Source organism: Vipera berus (assembly GCF_964194415.1).
Source record: "Vipera berus genome assembly, chromosome: 2".
NCBI classification, from domain to species: domain Eukaryota; kingdom Metazoa; phylum Chordata; class Lepidosauria; order Squamata; family Viperidae; genus Vipera; species Vipera berus.
In genome coordinates this window covers 146,850,887-146,864,103 of record NC_138203.1, presented here as the reverse complement: position 1 = coordinate 146,864,103, position 13,217 = coordinate 146,850,887, and the positions used below count along the sequence as shown (strand labels likewise).

Genomic DNA, 13,217 nt, shown 5'->3' with positions numbered 1-13,217 from the left:
AGCAGGAAAGCTTCCTGCCGTGATTAAGTTCGAGCTATGAAAAGTGCTAAAATGTGTGGTCAGCTTTCCTCTGATGCAAGTGATTTTATTATAGCGTCTGGTAACTGTGGAGTGTAGCAACACAAATACTGGGTCTAAACATCCCCTCCCATATGTATAGCTGCTGCTCTATTTAAATCACAGCTTGCACTTTAGAAGGCTAGGGCCTCAGTTGTGAGCACTGTTTCCATGTGCACATTTTTAACAGAAGGGTTGGGGTTATTCATACAGTGATATACCTCCTCCATTCCTTCATCTAGAGAAAGCCAGTAATATTCTGAGAGGAAATTTCTGAGGGTTGATTTTACATTTCTCTAGACACAGACCATTTCAGCACTAGATGTAATTTAAAAGCTGCAATCCTATTCACATTTACTTGCAAGCAAATTCTACTGGACAAAAAATAGGGCATTTCAGTTGTATACACAACTGAGCCACAGGTTTGCTTCCATCCACAGGAGAGCAGATTCTTAATCAACTATGTGGTTCTGTCTTTAAAATGTAGGACTACAATGGCCAATTTCACAAACAACTTGCATCTTTTTGCTGTTACCTTCTTACAGTGCAGGATGTCATGGCCCAACTTCAAAGTCACATCTTTTGGTTTGGAAACTTTCAGTCTATTCCCAGATGAATCTTACACACTGAGGAAGGAATGACACTTTGAACATGATCGGATAGACTCTGTTGTTACTACTTAACATGCTAACATGCCACAGAACTGAGTCTTAACACTGGAAATAGGCTGAGATGCTTTCACTCAAGTCCTGGACATACCCCAAATTACAGCTTCTTTGGCATGTAGAGAGACAGAAGAAACAGAATTCTGAAACCAACATTGTCCCTCACCTCTAGTGCTGTTTTGAGGTACAAGAACTTATATGTATCTGAAGTTCATGCTTTGCATTTTGGGGGACAAATTTTGTTTCACCAAAGAACACATCTCTGCAAGCATAGTCTGGTTGGGAGTCGGATTACATCAGTGAAGTTCAATGACAAAGCAACAGTGAGTGAAGCAGGGCCATCCTGTTTCTGGCATCCTTTTTCAGTCTTTCTATTGCCCAAAGTCTGAATTTTGTTCCTGCAAGAAGAGGCTGTTGAAATTAGGCTGAAGGGATACGAAATTAAGCAATGAGCCACATGTGCTACATATTGCCTATCTCTCTCCTTAAGCCCAATAGCTGTCAACATCAACAGATATTCCTCTTTACTGCTATTTACGAAGATTACTTACATTGCAACAGACTGACATTATTTCCAAACTTGAAATCAGTGCCTGCCAGTGAATTCCATGAATTGTGATTTGATAGAAGTGGTGGTTTCTTTCCTGATTTTATAAGGTAAAGGTAAAGGTTCCCCCGCACATGCGTGCTAGTCGTTTCCAACTCTAGGGGCCGGTGCTCATCTCCGTTTCAAAGCCGAAGAGCCAACGCTTGTCCGAGGACGTCTCCGTGGTCATGTGGCCGGCATGACTAGACGCCAAAGGTGCACAGAACGCTGTTACCTTCCCACCTTAGTGGTCCCTATTTTTCTACTTGCATTTTTACGTGCTTTCGAACTGCTAGGTTGGCAGAAGCTGGGACGAGTAACAGGCGCTCACTCTGTTATGCGGCACTTAGGATTCGACCCGCCAAACTGCCGACCTTCTGATCGACAAGCTCAGCGTCTAAAGTTTAAAAGCAACTCTGCATGTTTATATAAATTACAGCATCTGTCTGGAATATCGCAACTACTAAAATACTTCCACTTTTTTTCTGTGCTTCATGAAGTGTTTTATTTGATACTTGCATCCCTTTTCTTATCTACCGGTACTGTTCATGCATTACATTACAGCCCAAGAATTGCCTTTTCTATAAAAGTAATGCCCTCACTATTTAGAAATGAGAAGTTAGGGGAAATATCCTAACTTTGAAATGTAGTCCCATGGGAAACATTTTATTTAATTTATATGCTGCCCATCTCATGGCTTGAGGTGACTCTGAGAGGCTATGAGGTAATAAAATATATGGCTATAAAATCAATTAAATATAAAAACAGATTAAAAGTACAAAAGATCAAAAGAAACTAAAAAAACACGTTTGGAGTGGAGAGGTGGTGGATGCTTCTCTGTTACTATACTAGCCATCTCCAGCCAACAGCTTTTCCTATGCCAACAGCCGTAGCCAAGTTATAAGGCATTTCCTGAAGGCCAGGAGAGGGGGGGGGGATAGATCTCACTTCCAGTGGCAAGATGTTCCAAAAGGCAGGGGCAGAAAAGACTCTTCTCCTAGACCCCACCAGCTGCAATTCCTTGCCTGATGGAGTTTGCAATAGGATACTTTTCTAGCATATGAAGGATGGGCCAATCCTACTGAGGAAAGATGGTTCTTCCAATATTGTGGATGTATGCCATAAAGGGTTTTAAAGATAGTTAATTCAACACCTTGAATTAGCTGAAAGCAGATCAGCAGCCAGTACAGCTTGTGTAAGAGTGGTGTTACATGTGCTACCCTAGGAGCCTCAAAAATGTCTGCACTGTTGCATTCTGGAACAATTGTAGCTTCCAAACACTCTTTAAGGGTAGCTCCATGTAGAACACATAATCCAAACGGAAGATGACTAGAACAGAATGACTGAGTGCAGGGCCTCACAATCCAGACAAGGGTACAGTTGGCACACCGTCCAAAATTGTGCAAAGATTCTTCTAGCCATGACTGCCACCTGGTCTCTGATCAGGAGTCATGAGTCTAGGAAAATCCCCACTCCAACCAGAACTAAAGATGATAAACCTCCGGATCCTAAGACTTCACAGCTACTCCATCTTACCAGAGTTCAGTAGAAGCCTTTTGTCCCCCATCCAGACCCCTATAGCCTCTAAGTACTGTGAAAACACAGCCACAGCATAACTTGGCTTACCAGTGAAACATAGCTGGCATCCACTCTGAATTAAATTCAACAATCTGCTAGAACCATTTTATTTGCATTTAATTTATATATATACATTTTACTATTTCAGTTTGTGTTTGATTTCAGCTTTTTAAAATTTTACTGCTTTAGGCTTGGTTCATACGATCTTTTATTGTATTTTAAGTTGTTAACATAATTTTTGCATACACTGCCCCATACATTTCTTAAATAAAGATGCAGAACAGAAAGTTCAACATTAGCAGACTTTTAAAGGTTCAACTGCATTTAATAATCAGTAATTGTACAAGCTTTCAGGGACTGGATAAAAGTTCCATCTGCATTGTTCATTGTACTACCTCTCTAGTTTCACATGTTCCTTAGAATTTCAGTGGGGCAGGGATGAACAAACTACACTGCAGCCATCTCTGGCTGGGCATTCGCATTATTCATATCTGTATTGGTCTTCTGGGATATATCTGTACAAAAAGTTTCAGATCAGAATGGAAATAACTAAACCTTGTGAAGCTCTAGCAGCAGAAATTGTTTATTATTTTTATAATGAAGGGTTCATTAAAAAAATATCAAAACCACCCCAAAGTGCTAAGTATGAGAGCATTATAATAATGAACTTTACAGAAAAAGTCACTTCTAACTATACAGGTATTTTGTTGTTTACTTTGGGCTAACAAGCATAGAGATTAATTTGTGTCTAAGTATTAATCCCTCTCCCCTGAGCACCCAAAATAACAAAAAAAGTTTGATATTTATCTTGAAAAAGTACCATACATTTCTTAGGAACAAAACAAAGAGTAGAGAAGTGATCTGAGAATTCACTAATGCAGCTACCTGTAGGCCTTAAAAAAATATCTCGATGAAAGAAGTACATGAACTTTTCGGCTATTGAAAACATAATGCCACAAAATTGGAGGAGAAAGCCATGAGCACGCTTTTGGCACTTTTGGTTGTGTTCTAATCACCTTCAAAATTTTCCTGTTTTCAACATTATCCAAGCATTCAGAATAGCTTGGAATAAAAAAAAAATGGTGCAAAAGACAGGGCTGAGGAGGAGGAGGGCAGTAAGCAAAAGCAAAGCATAATGACGGGGAGGTAAATAACATTTCAAGATGGGTTTGCCAAATGGATGTAGAAGGAAAAAGGGAATTGCTTTATTTGCAGGCCTTTGTAAATCAAGCAAACATGCTAATCAATGAAGCATGCCATGAAATTGCTATTTTCTCTTTGGGAGATGGTACTGAGCCAGGACCTCTTTGTTCCACACAAAGGTAAACAATAGGTATAAGCTGATTTTTTCAAGGGGAATCTGAAGTAGAAAAACAGCTGACGTTAGGTACTTCCCTGCCTTTTGTAGGAAAGAAAAAAGTAGAATTATTTACCACTATAGTGACAAACATTTATCTGCAACTCTTAGCCATGATAGAATTGTTCATAGGCTCCTCTTCTCAATCACTTTCAAAGTTTGCTTCTCAGGAAAGTAATTCAAGGTAAGCTCTTGTTACATATATATACTTGAAACAAATAATTCTATGAAAAGAGATAGCTGATAACAAAGAATTATCTTGTTCTTATGCGCATATATTTGCATTATCAATTGCCTACTGCTATCTTTGACTATAATAGGTTTTCTCATCTTAGCTTGGCTTGCTTTTAAGTTTATAATACAAATGGGGAGAGGGGTGGGTAAGAGAGGATAGGAGACTAAATGGAAGGAAGAAACTACTAAACCTAATCCATCTTGAAATATGTTTAGGGATACCAATTATTCCTGATTTTGCAAGAACTCTTTACTTAACACTGATCAATCCAAACAGTCATTAATAAAAGGCATCCTGTAGCCCAAATGAAAATAAATAGACGTGTGCAATACTGTGACCCATTGCATTCTCTTTCTTTTTTTAGCCTCTTGTTTGTAGCGTAGTTCTTAAGCAAACAGGTTCCTCTGGTTAGCCACTAGAACTGTCTGGCTTTCACGCCTCTTGGTTTTCTTGTGGTGCTGGCGGATTTTCCAGCATAATGCACTTGACACCAGCAAAAAGAGTCCAGATGACAAGAGAATCAAACCAAAGACGGAGATGATGGATCCATGGGAGTTGAAGCTATATGCCACAGCAGTGACCACCACCCCAGCAATGAGGATCACCACCCCAAATGGGATTGTACAGCGGTAACAGGAGAGTTCAGCTCCCCCGGTAGCAGCCGTCAGTTGGCATTCGCTCACCAAAGGGACGGTTATTACCCTGTAGTCATTGTTGTTGCTTTTTTCCGGTGATGCGCACTGAGGACACTTGGAGCTTCCCAAGACCTCTTTAATCGGCTCATCTGTCATCTTGCAATCTTTGACTAGCTTCTCTTACATCAATGCCGAAGCTTGAATGGGTGTCGTTTGAAAGGTTTCAGCTGTGAAAAAGGAAATGGATTTGAATGCATGAATATTTCTGGACTACCTCTAGAAACAGGATGGACAACCTGCAGCCCCACATCTCTTAAACTCCTAGAGCCCTTCCTAACCCGGAGCTGATAGCATTTTGAAATGAGAAAGCAAACTGCAATATAAGCCATAAAAGTCTTAAAACGACATGAAACCAGTTCCAGGATCTTAACCCGTCTCGCAAATCCAAGAATAATCTGGACCCATTTATCTGCCACAACTCTTCCTATAGGGCCCCTTATTCCTTCCCATATACAGTAATGTTAAGACCATAGACCACTTCTAGATCACCATTGGGAGAGACAAATAATTTTCCCCCCACAGCTATTATTCCTAACCTGGGAGTAATTGGCAAGCTCTGTTATTTGCCTATGTTGAAAGCTGGGAGAAAATGAATCTTTCAAATGTACGGAGCCATCTTCTGTGTTTCTACATTTTTAACTTAAATCTCAGACATTTCTCTACTAAACTGTTGTAGTGATTCATTTGTAGTAATTCAACAAATGTGAGTTAGAGTATAGACTCTAGCGTCTAGAGTAGCAAAAATGGAAATATAAGGAAATATTTTTTTGAAGGGGTAACAGGAATTCTTTGTTAACTTCTGTAATAATTGTTGGAATAGTTCAACTTAAGTGCAACTGGTTTCATTTAAATATTATGGCACGAATGGTATCATAATATTGAAAGATACAAAAAAAAGTGTCAAGGCCATCAATTTCTTCTACATCTCCTCTACAGGACAGGGATAGTTCCAACTTGCTCTATAGCACATCTATAATATTTTGCATGCAGAATAAAAAGATCCCAGGTGCAAACTTTGGTCTCTCTAGTTACACAATGTATCAGATGGCAAGTGAAGGGAAGGTCCTCTGCTGAAGATCTTTTTTCCCCTCCATGAACAGTGGTAGATCACTTCTTCTGATGGCCCTTGCGCTTCTTTATAACTTATATTATATGTTACGTAGGACTGTTGGGAAGGGCTTGGTCAGCTGTGTCTACAAAATTTCACTGGCTTGAATTCTGATCAATGTATTTTAGGTTATTTGTACAATTTTGGATTTTTAATAGAACATACTAAAAACCTAATATTATGTTCCTTTGTAGTGACCGCTGTGGAATTGTTTAATTAATCCTGAAGTTTCTGATTCAGACTGGGTTTGAAAAAATTAAAACAATATAGGTTGATCTGGGAATATCACATAACATTTGATTTTGTTTTTTAGTCTGAGGGTTTCTAGTGATCCTATTGAAATCGAGGAAAGAAAAAGAGAGAGAAAGAGTTGGTGTAAAATTGTCAAGTTTTAACTTGTTTAGGTTAGTGCCTCAATCGAACTAACTAATATATTTTGCAGGTATCTTTTACTCACTGAAAACATTACTCTGGGCCTTTCCAAACCTTAAGACACTTTCCAGCAATGAAAGGACAAAAATATTTGTGATTTTTCAGGCTACTAGACTGCATAGCTCACACAAAGCAAACTGATCCCCTACTGTTTGTATATGCAGCCTTCTCCTAGTGACTAGTCATTTGCAAACAGTCGTTTCCTTCAGAAAGAAGAAAAGCAGGGACCATGACTGTTTATAACACCTGCTGATTTTGGCTTTTACAAAATCACTGGGATTTTCCCAGGTATGGCCTGGTCAGCCTGGAAAATTCAGTGGGAGAAAAATATTTCCAATTTAAGGCAACAGAATCAAATACTTGTTAGACCAACACCCTTATTTATACCTTAATTAGGAATAATCTTAGCATAAAAATATTTTAATGAAATAGTCATTCCTGTTTTTGGAGAATAACTGAACATGAATTATTCTAGCACAGTGGGACTGGAGTGATGCTACTATAGTGCTATACCCCATTGAATGTCTATTTTATTACTATTCTTAGATTTTTACCTCATCTTTATATTTAGTTAACTTAAGGCAGCAAACATACCTAATTCTCCCACGTCCTATTTTCTCCACAACAACTCTGTGATGTGGGTTGGGCCGAGAGAAGGATCTGGCCCATAGTCACCCAGCTGGCTTTCATGTTAAAAGGAGGCCTAAAACTCACACACTCCTGGTTTCTAGGCCAGCACCTTTACCATCGCATCAGATTGGCTCTCCATTTCCCCACTGAAAGCTGCCATTTGCAAAGTAAAAGTCACACAACAAGGTTTGTAGATTTTTATTTAATATTAGACATTTCAGTTTAGAATACGTAGCCTCTGCCTTATGAATGAGCTAGCTTACTGTACTTACACACACCCACCCCCACACCTCCACACCAGGGCCGTCAAAAATTGAATACTGATTTTTAATTTACTTTGTAATAAAGATTATTTTTCATTCTTTAATAAAGGGGGAAATATGGTTTCCATATTCCCAAAATGCAGATTTGATTTTTTTAATTAAAAAAAATACTATTGCATTCCATACTCATTTATACCCACCAACCTTCATTCATGCCTGATACTTTGTCTAAATCATTAATTGGTATAAAATATAGCCAAAATAAGCAAAATCATATTTTTTGTGCAGTCTCCTGCGGCACAGAAACACCAATGATTGCTTAACACTGTTTTCCAGGCATTCATCATCACTGGCCAATTTTAATTCTTACAGCAAATTCTTGGGTGGTGAGTCAGTCTATAGCAGATATGTCAAACACAAGGCCCGGGGGCCAGATCCGGCCCGCAAAGTGGTTTCATGCGGCCCGCGAAGCCACCCTGGAAACAGTGAGGGAACGGCCCCCACTGCCTTGGCCCTGGCCCAGAGACTCTCCTCCTGCCAGAGACCCTCAGATCTGTCCCACTCCTGCCCAGGCCCCCATAGGCACCCTTGATGCGAACGATGTAGAGCTGGCCATGCCCACCCAGTAGGCCATACGCACTCTAGCCACACCTACCCAGTAGGCCATACGCACTCTAGCCACACCTACCCAGTAGGCCATGCCCACCCAGGCCACACCCACCCGGCCCCCTGAGGGCAACCGCAATGCTGATGCGGCCCTCAGTGAAATTGAGTTTGACACCCCTGGTCTATAGAAACTACTGCATACTACCTTTTGTAAGCTTATCCCCATTTTAAATTAACCCACTTCCCTGCTTCCTAGGTTTGAGAGAGAATGATTGGCCCAAGCTCACCTAATTGGCTTCATGCCTAAAAAGGGACAGTCTCCTGGTTTCTAGCCCTACCCCTTAACCACTATATTAAACTGGTTCTCTACCCTACTATAGTGTAGATGTAGCAATAAGTTTTTACTGGTTTCTAATATAAAGATATAAACAATCCAAGTATAATATATTACAAAAAGAGAAAGGGCTATGAGCAGCAGAGTTCCAGTTCAAGATGTTGTACCTGTATTGAAATATTGAATGGCCAGATTGTCCTACAGACAGAAACACACAGACACCAACAGTCCTATACGTAGAGACCTACAGACACAAACTACCAATTATACTGAGAATCTAAACAGCTTAACAATACTGGCAATATTTAAAGAAAATGTTATACAATTAATGGATAATATCAAGCACAGTTCTTCACAACTTTTTCTGTTGGACAAATCTTGAGAAAAAAAGAATTCTATTTAAGAGGACAACTATTTTCTCAGTCATAACCAACAGTAAAAGTGCCAACAAAAAGTTTAAATTAAAATATTTGTCCAAGTATCTCAAAAGGTGCACCCAATGTTCCTAACATATTATATATTATATAAATATATAATCAAAGGTGTATTTGATAAAATCCATCTTGCAGTCTCTTTATTAGCAAGATAAAAACACTTTGCATTTTATATTCATGATATGGCTATAATCTAGTAAGACCTACCAATGCAGTTTAAATATTACATGACATGGACTCATGGAGACGTGTTTCCAACAGCACACAAAGGAATAAGGATTATAGGTAGAATAACTTGAATAGTCAAGGACCACCAAAACATCTTATGAAAAGAAATACATAGCAAGAGAGGCTCTCTACTGATATCCATTCCAACTCAGGGTGCTCTTGAAGAGTCATGCTTTAATGGCCCTTCTCAAAACCAAAAGAACGGAGGACAACCTAATTTTTGGAATCTGCTGCTCCAAAAATGAAATCTGGGATTGAGAAGGTTCATTCCCTCAGCGTCTAAAATGACAACCCTTAAAAGAGAGCGCTCATCCTACCATAGAAGAAGACAATCCCATAAATAACCAACTCTAAGCCATAGAGTCCTTTAAAGATGACATCGAATAATACTTAGAAAAGAACGAGCATCCAATGCAGCTCTTGAGATAGAAGTGTTATTTGGGAGAAACATAAGGCTTTCTCCACGATTCAAGCCAACGCACTCTGAATCAGTCTGAGCTTCTGGATGCTCTTCAAGGGACGCCCCACATATATTGCAGTAATTCAAGCAATAAGTGGCTAAGGTACAAGTGATCCAGAATAATGTCTGCCAGTCTTGCGATCATCTGACATACCAAATGTAACCTGGTCAGATTTGCCATTGACTCTTTGTCAGAAGCTGGAAGTCCAGAGGGACTATCAAATTATGAACCAGTTCCAAAAAAAGGAAGTAAAACCAAAGATGGAATGTCTCTGGTACTGAAAATTCTCCATGTCCATTGCTACTTTGTTTTGTCAGGGTTGAGCCCGAGTCTGTTCCTTGTTCACCAGATCCTAATTAACCTTCAAGGACTAGGACAATACTTCTTGTTCAGCCCAATCTCAAGATATATAACTAAGAATCATCAGCGTACAGATGATGTGACTCCATGCCAATGAATATCATCCCCCAGCAGCTTCATATAGATATTAAATAAGAGGGGTGGAGTATCAAGTATTACTACTAACTGAAAACTCCCCTTCAGGAAGATGAAAATTGCAATAAAACAATGTCCCCTACAATAACTCTTGAAGTTTGGCTACAATAAACAGAGGTATCAAAAACCATACAAAGGTACAGCAAGACCAGAAGAGTCACACTTCCATTATCCCAGGCTCATTTGCAGGCCTGAAATAAGACTGAAAAACATCTAGACAGTCTATTTCCTCCACTGTTCTTCAATCTTATCAATATCCTTCCCTAAAAAGAGAATGTTAGAGACTGGACAATAGTTATCCAAATATAGCTAGATTAAGTGATAGCTTCTTAAGAAGAAGGTACACTACTACCTTTTTTAAGACAGGGAGTACTTCTGCCTCTCTCAAGGGTATTTTAACCACTACCCAGGCCCAGCCACCTGATAGCTCCTTGGAGGTTTACACCAAGCAGATAGATAGATAATCAAACCACAGGTGGCAGAGCCAATACTGTGAAAAACATTGTCCCCTTCCTCAGAGCCAAAAGAATCAAATTCTCTGGATTAACCTTGCAAGGAACAATCTTAGTTACCTCACTAGGATCTGCCCACTTAGCACCCAGTTCCAAGTGGATTTGAGTGATTTTATCTTTCTCATCTTTACTTAATATTGTAAGGGTGACTTTAAAGAGGCTACTGAACTGCAATCTATGGATGAGTAAGATCAGATAAATATTTTAGCACTCCTATTAGCACATGTAAGCTAAAGCTACACTCTTATAAGATCCAGGAAGGCTTGATGTTGGTTTAGGTGTCTCTTCTGCTGTTTCACTTCCTGGAGCTTCTCAGTAATCCAAGGAGTTCTCATGAACTGGTGTTCAGGAAGAAGCCACCTAGGTGTAATTCTATGCAAAATTACAGCTGTCCAAGTATTCCCAGCTGGAGGGCAACACTTCAGCACAGAGACCCACCAGTGCTTAGAAATCCCTCCAAGCATTCTTTGGAAACCAAGTAGATCCATTATGCTCTTGGACCAGGCCAATCAAATGAGTCTATCCTCCTGTTTGGTACTGCTGGTCAGATTCACAGCAATTAGTTATCTGACCACATTAAAGGGCAGATGTTAACATTTATATATCACATCTGTTCCAAGCAATCATCAAGTCCAGGCATGTCAAACTGCCGGCCCGCGGGTTGGACGCGTCGTCCTGAAACTGCGCCCATCCCATTGCCGGCAATGGGGGAAAAGTCGTGATACGTCGCGCGATGTCACGGGATGTTGCGAGTTTGACATGCCTGATCAAGTCTAACACATGAACTCCTACATGAGTTGGGGCTGTGACTCAGATTATCCATCTATCCGAGTATCATTTATTCTGATAGTAGCTCTCCAATATTTTTGGCAAATATGTTTCTGTATATCTGATCTTTTAAAAAAAAGCAAATAAAAATGAACAACGTTTTGCTTTCTAAAGAAGAAAAAAGAAAACTAGTCAACTCTAAAAGTGAGCAATACAGGCTATGAGGTTAACCTAAAAACAAACCTAGAGATTACGAGCTTGGTTGTCAATTGGATAATCTCTTGGATATCCTTTTATGACAGGTCTGGTTTAATTACAGTGCAAGTGTCATATGTCTGTTGCATACCACAATAAAAAAACTTGAGTTAAGCTATTATACCATATCATCTTTACTATCCATATCTATACTGCTGTCACTTCTTCGGTTCAGAAAACTAAAGGTGTCCTTAAACACAGAGGCCTCAATATTTTTATTAACAACTTATTGTCCATTCAGCAGCATCAATGTATGTCACGTTCTGCAAAGTTTTCTAAGCAAGTTATTTCCCCTCAGAAGGATTACTGTTTAACAACTGACAGTGAGAAAATCAAGATAATACACACGTTGGAGTGCCACTTTCATTCTTTAAATATGACTTATAATGCATTCTTCCTTTCTCTTTTTTTGCAAATGCACGGTTCTGTATTCTTTCTCTTCCATGGGGCAAGTGTGAATATCAAAATTTCTTCAAATCAGAAGAACAGAAAAAATTTCCTTGTGATAGAATACAAATTATGGTTGTACAAATCAAATGTTGCACTATAACATAAATGGATAAGAAATATAGGGCAGAGATTGTTCATTTGAATATTAACAAACATGTTTAAAAAGCTTATTAAATGATACATTTGTATTCATTTCTTCAGATATTGAGTTATAGTGATGCACATTTTTATTTCTGATCTAAGACCATAATGATTTATTATTGTTCATGCACACAAGCAAAAGCCAGCTTCCACATACCTCTTCTGTAAAACATTTAGCATGGCTTGTTTTAGCAAGCAACAGTGAAGGTTTATTCCAAAAATCAGACTTTTGTTCTCCAAATAAGTTGATGAACAGCAAAAATTGAGGGCTTCTAAGTGTTTGTTTTTTTTTCTTGTGGAAACCAGACACTACAGTGGGACCTAGAGAAAAGAAATTGGATAGAATGATAACTGCAAAAGTGTGAAGTTACACAAATGATAGGAATATTCAATATAAGCAACAGCATAAACTTTTTCACACACACACACACACACACAATTTATGTGTAGGTACACACACACACGCACACTATTTATGTGTAAGGATGTGTGTGTGTGTATATACTGTATATATATTCAGGATTTCCGCTTATTAAATAAAGTACGCAGTCCAAAATTTATTAGTCAGACTATAACTAACAGTTCCTAAGGCAGGGGAATATATGACTAATAAGCACATACATCAATCAAATTAAAAAGAACATAACCAGTTTTGATGGATTTTTGTTAATTAAATCCTGTTCATTAAAAGAAAAAAAAACCAGGAAGTAAACACTACCATTTATCTCCCTTTTCAAGGGAATTACCTTTCTTTGGAAGAGTTCAACATTCTTCAGCCCACCAGATTAGAATTCCACAGAATAGACACCAGAGCTCTAGAAGCTCCATTATTTATGCCATTTGATCTGGTAATTTCATCCTTGTTTGTTCCTCATCAACTGCTCCAAAGAATTTTTTCAGCCTGGCTCATCTGACCAGAGAGGCCTC

The 13,217-nt window shown here is 38.9% G+C and overlaps 1 protein-coding gene across 1 annotated transcript; it reads right to left on the bottom strand.

The window, feature by feature from the left end:
• Positions 1-3,082: 3,082 nt before the first annotated feature.
• On the bottom strand, positions 3,083-13,217 carry TMEM100 (transmembrane protein 100). The gene is made up of 3 exons (XM_081316960.1): positions 13,037-13,217; positions 12,448-12,611; positions 3,083-5,340 (listed from the first exon to the last, which is right to left on the bottom strand). The coding sequence occupies exon 3, from the start codon at positions 5,267-5,269 to the stop codon at positions 4,865-4,867; it is 405 nt and encodes a 134-aa protein (XP_081173086.1). The 5' UTR covers positions 5,270-5,340; positions 12,448-12,611; positions 13,037-13,217; the 3' UTR covers positions 3,083-4,864.